Source organism: Macrobrachium rosenbergii, chromosome 3, assembly GCF_040412425.1.
Source record: "Macrobrachium rosenbergii isolate ZJJX-2024 chromosome 3, ASM4041242v1, whole genome shotgun sequence".
NCBI classification, from domain to species: Eukaryota; Metazoa; Arthropoda; class Malacostraca; order Decapoda; family Palaemonidae; genus Macrobrachium; species Macrobrachium rosenbergii.
In genome coordinates this window covers 5976666-5986246 of record NC_089743.1, presented here as the reverse complement: position 1 = coordinate 5986246, position 9581 = coordinate 5976666, and the positions used below count along the sequence as shown (strand labels likewise).

The window sequence follows — 9581 nt, the reverse complement described above, 5'->3', positions numbered from 1 at the left end:
TACACATACACATACACACACGCACACACACACACACACACATATATATATATATATGTGTGTGTGTGTGTATCCATGTCTGTGTGAATATGAAACAGCACGTGTGAATCTGACTTCGTTTCGATACTGTGGATGGGGGTTCGAATCCTGCGGTTACTGCAATCACATTCATACCTGGTGAAAAGCCACCAGTAGATTCTTTATACAAAAAGAAAGGAATTATACAATTGAAATCAACATATACGAATAGAGAAAAGCACTTACCTTAGGCAAAGCATTGCACTAAATAACACATTGTAATGACACTCTTGCAATACTGAAATGTCGCCCTTACCTTCTGGACTGTCAGCGGCTTCTTATAGTCAGCGCCGCCTTGAAGCCTGAAGCCCCAGGGAATGGAATCGTCTGACCTTTGCATCAAAATATTCACGAGCTTCGCCATCGCTCTCCTCTCCTGCAGGAAACTCTCAGCACTTGCAATAGGACTCCTACCGGTGAGAAACTTTCCCTCTTTCTCTGCACGCTCTTAGCGCAGGTCTCCTACTTGAATTAAGAGCTGCAACTTAACTCCTGGAAACCTGCTGGAATAGGGTCTTCGCCTTTGGCCTGGGATCTTTGCTACAGTTAAGCTTCGTTTTGCTTTCCAGATTTATCTTATTATTTACACGCTTTATTCAAACCAAGAGACACACGTACGCTTTAGTTTCGTTTAACGGAATTTTGCCAGCTTTCTTTGTCTTTTTATCTCTTTAAATTCTGATCCTTTTAATGGTAACCATATTGACCTATAATCTTCATTTCACTAGAAATTTCTTTCCAAATTAATCTTCGCTTCTTCCTTTCAATAATTTGACCAAACACTTCAGTTCAAGGGAAATTTTACGCATTGCTTCTCGTGCGAGATAATTCTCCTGGCGTCACATCGAAAGGAGGTTGCTGCTTTTACTTCTTGGGATCGGAGGAGACAAAGAAAAGAGGCAGACGGCAGGACAAATATTGTCACTAAAGTCGAGCGGGAATTCGATTAGGACGTCGTTGTATCGGTCGAAATGCAAACTTCAAGGTTGTCACTCCATTCAGAGCTGCCTCCCTTCTTCCTTATTCGCATATGCCTACGGGACTCCTTCAGGCACGACGAGGCACGAGGTATGGAATCGTTTCACAGCCTTTGAAGATTTTTTATTTTCAATTCATTCACAGAATCTGGCGTCTCTACATATCTATTTGCGAAGAGCCACCTCCCCGTTCACCATCTCCATCCCGCCTTCGTCCGTAATACTGGAAAAAAGGAATAAGCAATGATTTTATAAAAAAAAAAAAAAATATACGTCAAAAACGTTTGTGTGCACGACTCAAGCGCTTATTAACCCCCCCCCCCATGATTATCAGGCTTGTGTTTTGACCCATTTCCACCAACACCAATTTTTAAAGATGAATGATTGACAAATATCCAGGTAGACATCCGGAAAATTTACAACACGTTATGTATCAGTGCTCCACATGTCAACGGACGAGTATTCCTCTGAAGAATAAAGATGTACTTGCATAAATATGCATTTCCAAGTAAGCAGAAGTGACACATTAAGATAAGAATAGAAACAATTTATCATTAATAATGTGCATATACTCTCATGGAACAAACCGGAAGACCATGCACTGGCCAGGCATTCTTCCACACAATAGAAAGAAGTTGCTTGTGAAAGAAAGAAAGAAAACCAGTTTCCTTAAATGTGATATATATATGTGTGTGTGTATGTATGTATGTATGTATGTATGTATAGCTCAGATTCAACTGGAAATAGATTTTCTTCATTATATATATATATATATATATATATATATATATATATATATATATATATATATATATATATATATATATATATATATATATATATGTGTGTGTGTGTGTGTGTGTGTATGTATGTATATGCATAGACGCAGTCCATGCCCTCTGCTTTTATAATTTTGTGTTTACTCATTGGCCTTGTTTTCATTATCACAAGATTCGCAACATTTTGGCCGCAGTCTGCAAGTAAACGAATATATAAAGGCTTTCTATTCAACTGGGACTTCACCTCGACACCCCCGCACCCCGCTGCCAGAGTAAGAGAGGCCTGACTTGTGTGTGTGTGCGTGTGTTCTTCGACATAAGCAATGTCAACTCTGGGCATGTGCCAAGGGCCAAAAACAAGTGCCAAGTAGTAACAGGAAAGAGAAAGGAGCAAGAAGAGGAAGATGTGAGGTTGAATGATGCAAGAGGAGAGAGAGAGAGAGAGAGAGAGAGAGAGAGAGAGAGAGAGAGAGAGAGAGAGAGAGAGAGAGAGAGAGAGAGAAAGATGATATTCAAGAAGAAAAAGTGAGGAAGGGAGATGAGGAATAAGAGAAAGTGTTCACTAATATAAATATAATTAAAGTATATGAGGAGGATGCCTTCAAAAGAGAGAACTACGGAAGTTTAAAAAGAGGATAAATGCCGAAGGATTACAGTAAAGAAAAGCAAAAGGAACTGAAGCACAAGATAGAGAGAGAGGAGGAGGGAGAGGATGAGAAAGAAGAACAGGGTGTTGGAAAAGAAAGGGGCCACGAAACAAAATAACAGTTGGAAAAAGAATAAAAGAGGAGTCAATAAAGGTAAAACGAGAGGAAATAAGAAAGCTGTTTTATAGAGATAGTCAGAAATGTAAATGAGCAACCAAAAAGATTAAAAGAGAAGTGGAGAATTGCGAAACCCTTGAGAGAGAGAGGGCTAGAAAAGTATGAAGAAAGATAGAGAACAAGATCCAACAAGGGCAGAGGAATAGCCAATGGAAGTTGAAAGAGTGGAAATGAAGAAGCCAAGAAATGGAACACACACACACAGCGAAAGAGAGAGAGAGAGAGAGAGAGAGTGAACGAGTGTTTAAGCACCTAATATACATAAATCGGACTAGAAAACAGACCTTCTTTCATCAAATTTCCTTACAGTCAAAGTAAATACAGCGAAGGTTAGTGATATCTGACGATTATTGTATGCAACAGTCCATCGCGACAGACCGAAGAACCCCTACCGGCTACCCACACACCGTCCCAGAAAATGAGTGCCGTCCCTGTATACCGACTGTGAAACATCAACAAAATTGAGAAAACTGAAGACAGGCTGCTACGCAAGGGTCACTGTCGGTGCAAACAAGCTTTCTTTACTATCCTGGCACCGAAGTGCAATGCAACAATAATTGTATGGCTAAAACTTCATTTCATTTGTGCTTGTTATTATGACAATGATGATGCAAGCACGCCTTGTTCTTAGTTAGGATACTTGACTGCATAAGTTAGTTAGTTACATGTCTTCCAGAGAGTCCAAGCTTTTTTTAATATTATAGAGCTTTTTAACAAGATGATCACCTGTGTTTTAATAGCCCAGTAAAATCTTATTTGTAGATTTCTAAACCTGGGAATGTACTGAAATGCAAGTAATCAGGCTGTGAAGCCTCATGATTTACCAGGTTCCATTTAGTGGACTTGTGGCGTTTACCTTAAATCTCTGGAATCGAACTATTTCTCACTGCTTTCAAAGAAAGAACTAGAGTGAAAATTCTGGTTGGAATGAGGCAGATGATTCTGGAGTGCAAGTTGTCGAAAACAGACAAGTCAAAAGATGTCCTTCATGAGTCACTATGTGCCTTATTTTTCTTCTGGGGTAAGAAAAAACAAGTAAAACATGCGCCGAAGTTTCTTCGGCGCAATCGAGTTTTCTGTACAGCGTATAATGCTGCCTGAGCCGCTGCCCATGAAACTTTCGGCCACGGCGGTGCCAGACGCACGATCATGGCCAACTTTAACCTTAAATAAAATAAAAAACTACTGAGGCTAGAGGGCTGCAACTTGGAATGTTTGATGATTGGAGGGTGGATGATCAACATCTCAATTTGCAGCCCTCTAGCCTCAGTAGTTTTTAAGATATGACGGCAGACTAAAAAAAGTGCGGATGGTCAGACAAAGCCATCTCAATATTTTTCTTTTACAGAAAACTAACAAGTCACATGTAAACTTAGAAGGGAAATAAAATTATAGAATTCTTTAATAACTGTAAGAAGAAAATCACTTCCTACAAACGAGGAGAGAGAGAGAGAGAGAGAGAGAGAGAGAGAGAGAGAGAAGCAGTGTTTGGATGCCTGCCACTTACACTAGATATCTCGGGTAGTGTCAACTTCCCACACGGTGGTGGTGGTGTCCTTGACATACCCCGTAACCTGAAATATCCGTCTAACCACCGCATCCTGATTGCTTAATACTCGGAATCCTTTAAGAACAGGACGTAGGAAGCCAGGGAATCAAGAATGCAAAACTAGGATCGTTTATGAATAATGATACTTGTGAAGTTTTGCTCACGTTTTCGAAAAGCGTGGCTGAAGGCTGGGATACTCTTGCTTGCTGAGGCGAGGGGAGAATGAGTCCGAGTTAATCGAACATTACTTTCATCGTTTCATCTTTCGAATATTCAACCGTTGCTTTTCAAAAGTCCATTCTCATTTTTATTTATGTCTTCCTTTGGCGTTTTGCACATCATATATATATATATATATATATATATATATATATATATATATATATATATATATATATATATATATATATATATATATATATATATATATATATATATATATATATATATATATATATATATATATATATATATATATAAAACATACACTTATACTGTATATATGCCCTTTAGTGCTAGTGATGTCTTACCCCCCATAATGCTGATTTCTAGATAGTAAGTTATATGTATACCAAGTTTGGTTGAAATTGCTAAATGCATTTCAGAGTGTATGTGGAACATATACACACACACATACATACATACATACATACATACATCCATCCATTTTAAATGTATAGGAGATATGTAATACATACGTATATACATGTATATAAATGTATATGCTTGCTTTATAGGGGCTTGTTAGAACATATGAGATTAAAGTAAAACCATAAAATTGATCAACTCTTTTACGCCGCATTATCACACCCACAAGACTATTTGGAAGAATCCCGCAAACAGTCCAGGAAATAGGTAAAGAATTTGGCCCTTTGAGAAAACACATTAACAGAAAATCAAAAGGGAGGGAATCAGAGTAAGTGGAAAACTCCATTGGCCGATTTCAAAGTCTGATCGAAGTAAGAGTAACAAAGATATTAGTTCTTCGAAGTAAGAGTAACAAAGATATTAGTTCTTCGAAGTAAGAGTAACAAAGATGTTAGTTCTCTCCCATTTTTACAGTACAGGGCAGCATCAGACTAATTTTTTTCATAGGACATTTTATAAAACGAGTCGTCCAGCTTCTAAACATAATGAAAGCAGTGGAATGTGAACCAAATTTTACTAAAGTACAATGAACGCCATACGGAGAGGAGCTGCAACTTCTTGGGTATAAACTGAAAATGATTTCTGTTTAACCGAATGAAAGAAAAAATTAAAAACAAAAAAGACGTACCGATACTAATTGCAATAACACTAAGTTAAGTCTTATTGACACAAGATTTAGAAACACAGAAGGGAAGTTATTTAATACAACGCATTTCTCCGAACTCCAAACCACTGACATGACATGGAAAACCAGGTCGTTTAGTCTCGAGAGCATAAAAATAGCAAAAGTAGCACTGATAGAATGATGTCCCCTGCCAAAACCAGATTTACAGCGCCATTATCAAAGCCATTAATGTAACCTTATCAAGAGCCGATGACATAAGAAAGCTATTATGTCAACATGAGGCCGCCAGGTTTATCCTGTCTACTGGGCATTCAGTAGCATCAAGTCTGTGTTTCGCTCCTTGTCTAAATTTTTAGGACTCTGCTTGTGCGTGAGGACGCACAAGCACACATGAAGATTTAATGCTAGACCTCTAAGAAAGGAGTCAAATACATAAGAATATTTTGCTTCTCTCTCTCTCTCTCTCTCTCTCTCTCTCTCTCTCTCTCTCTCTCTCTCTCTCTCTCTCTCTCTCTCGTTTTATATAAATATACATCAATAATTGTTCATTCACTTGTGAATCCTAAAGTCCCAAGAATAGTTCTCTCTCTCTCTCTCTCTCTCTCTCTCTCTCTCTCTCTCTCTCTCTCTCTCTCTCTCTCTCTCTCGTTATATAAACACATACATCAATAATTGTTCATTCACTTGTGAATCCTAAAGTCCCAAGAATAGCTCGGACTTCGAGAATTTAAGAAACACATTCATGGATAATATAATTCATTCATTTTGACTGAGTCTAAACATAAGAATGTTCGGACTTCTGAATTTAAGAAATATGAGAGAGAGATAATATAAGAGAGTCTAAACATTAGAGAGAGAGAGAGAAAATTGTTCTAACCTAATTTGCTAACGAAAGGTCTCGTCAACCACGTTGCACACCTTCCCACATCTGCACCGGGTTTGACTTGCAAAGTGAAGATTATTGCGAAAATTAGTTTTATGCCATCTTCCTGTAGCTAAATTCGGTATGCCAGAAATGCCTTCCGTAAGGAATATCAAATCTTGAGGTTGAATCAGTTCAGATCGTTGAAAAACCGAGAGCCCCTTCGACGAACACCTTACGGAGCTGAGCACGTGCTATACGTACATACATACATACATACATACATACATACATACATACACACATACATATATATATATATATATATATATGAATTACATATAAATATATATTTTTTATGTGTGTGAAACGTCACTTACTCACAAAAAATATTGTTAATTTTACAAGAAACGATGAATTCCATCAACGCATCTACATTTTCAACGATGAAGAGGCTGTCATGAAATAAGAGTTAAATAAAAATTCAACTCCTGTCATAAGCAATAAAATAAACGTAAAGATATTATTATATCAGTTGAAAAAGAAATTTACCGACATTCATTTTTGATCGGTAGAACGGCCAATCGAAGACCATCAACTAGGTACCAAAATTTTCCGTTAAACATTAAGGTTTTCTGCGAAGATTGGATGAACCGCCATCACATACATAACACCTTGTCTTACCCCTTAATGATTATAAATTTAATAATGGTATGTTAACACAATAGTGATCCTTATGTTTGTAGTAAAACAAATACAAATATTTCACATCCCTTGAGATACCTTCTGCCCTTATCTGCATCCACTTTTTAGTCTTTTACTTCACCTACTTAACCAACCCCTTTCGTCAGTCTTCCTATCCAATTGCTCTAACTCCTTCTTTTCACTGTCAGAGTAATCCAACAATGGTTTAGAGGAAAAGTATATAAGTGAGTGTTTGTATATTTGTTTGGCTTCTATAGAAATCCGAACCATTTGACAGACCCAGACAAAATTTTGCACACGGCTTCTATGTCATCCCAAAAAGGTCTTTAACTAAAATCAAACCCCTACCCCATGACAGACATACAAACACAGACAAAACAAATGAAATGTTCGTTTGTACGTCACCTTTTCCTTCAGTTTTCTGGGTTTATTCTGATTTTCACTGACGTTGCACCTTTTCTTCTGGTGCTTCCAGAAGTATGATTAACCTACGACAATAAATCCCCTATAACATCGATTTTTTATCAGAATAATTATTGACATAAGTGTTTAACATATACCTCACTGCTTGGTTGTATTGTTAAATTAAATATTTTTGGCTTCGTTACAAAACATACTTCATGGCTATAAAGCAATAAAACCAAACCAGAAGGTCCAAAAATTTTTTTTTTTTAGTTGTCTTCCTCATTCGCGTATGTGAAGTACCTGCTAGCTCAACACGACGTGCAAGATGTATGATGAGCGTATATCCTTTTTCTTTATTAGTTCAGGTGCAAATTTTCTCGTTAATTCGATTGTTTCTTCTTCGTTTTTACCGTCGGAATTCATTATAGAGACTACTTCATAGCGTCACGATGGCGTATATTGTTATAAATTCTGTTTAAATGAGGTTTATGGGGCGTTTGGCAACAATACTTCACTACACACTTAATGCCGGTAGGTATGGTCTGTCACACCAAGTGTGGAAAAAATTTCCACACTCTTGTTAGTGGTTTATTGTGGTCAGATATATTATATTCTTATGTCATATGATTCATTGACCTATATCCTCAGTCATTTGCATATTTATATTTATGTTTATATTATATTGACTGAATAAAGAGCCATCAAAGAATGGTTGTTTACACCAAATCATGAAGCAGCAGAAGTCGATCAAACAATGTCTCGATTGACAGGTCGAATGCAGACGATAACAGAGTAACCGCTTTAGGTGTCCATCTAGTTAAGGTAACTTAAGTCTGTTTAAAATTGTTTAATAAATGTAAAAAGTGATTGTGATGAACTTGATTAGGATGTTTATGGGAAATGATCTTTAGACTGAAGGAAAGCATATATCATTTTATGTACATTAGATTTTACCGATGGTTGAATGAATTTAAAATTTAGGCAAAAGTGGAAGTTAGTGATGTTGAAATGTGGCAACATTAGTCTGTTGTTGCATGAGAGACAAACCTTCTCCCCTCCCACACACACACACACAAACAAACACACAGGCACACCTAAGTGCGGATTGTAGAAATACAATATTTGTTATTTATTGTCTTTGTTCAGTGGAGATGTTTTTTATTCTCTTTTGGTAGGCGAACGTAATTTCCCATCCCCTTCCCTCCCCCCCCTCCCTTTTCCCTTCCCCTCCTTCCCTCCTTCCCTCCCCTCCCCTCCCCTCCCTTCCCCCCTTTCCCCTTTCCCTTCCTCCTCCCTCCCCTCCCATAGACTGTTATTTAGAGTTTTCCCAGTTTCCCAGGTTGGTTACAGGTTGGTTATATTATATTATATATATATATATATATATATATATATATATATAAATTATATATAAATATATATATATATATATATATATATATATATATATATATATCTCAGTTTCAGCTTCATCGACATTGGTAAGGCATACCTATCCATTTTATTGTGCTAGTTGTGACTCTTACAGTATAACTCAGAATAAATCCATTAATCAGTTAATAAACAGTCAAAATATATATATACATATACATATATATATATATATATCGATTTCTGATTTCTGAAAGTCAACTGCCATATTTGGTTTTGGCTGGATTTTATGGCCGGATGCCCTTCCTGACGCCTACCCTCCCCATTTATCCGGGCTTGGGACCGACACTGAGTTGGACTGGTTTGCCCCCCCCCCCCCACGGTGGCTATTGTCAACACCTGGTTTGAAAAGAAAGAAAATGAGTACGTCACATACAAGAGTGGAGCAAGAGAAAGCCGAATTGACTTCCTCATGTGCAGAAGATGACATCTGAGAGAGGTGAGAAATTGTAAAATTTTAAATGGAGAGTGTGTGGCACACAGCACAGGGTGGTGGTAATGGACTTGCAAATAAAGAACACAGTAAAAGGTAGGCCTGCACGTGTCCCATCAACAATCAAGTGGTGGAAGCTGACACAAGAGGAGGAAGCGAGGCAGGAACTTAAGGGGAGAATATGCAGGGAAGTTAGATTGCTAGAGGGAGTGCAAGAATGGTGGAATCAGAACAGTATGGTGATAAAGAGAGTGGGTGGAGAGGT

The 9581-nt window shown here is 37.6% G+C and overlaps 1 protein-coding gene across 29 annotated transcripts in view; it reads right to left on the bottom strand.

Annotated features, from left to right (window-relative positions):
* LOC136852221 (trichohyalin-like) overlaps positions 1–9581 on the bottom strand; it is a 392138-nt gene that overhangs the window by 344108 nt on the left and 38449 nt on the right. For all 29 annotated transcript variants that reach the window (XR_010857106.1, XR_010857108.1, XM_067126802.1 and 26 more), the window contains exon 2: positions 335–1278. Coding sequence is in view for 27 of the 29 variants with exons in the window: in XM_067126802.1 (XP_066982903.1) it covers positions 335–442 (108 nt within the window). In the remaining 2 variants the exon portion in view is untranslated. The remainder of the gene's footprint in view (positions 1–334; positions 1279–9581) is intronic.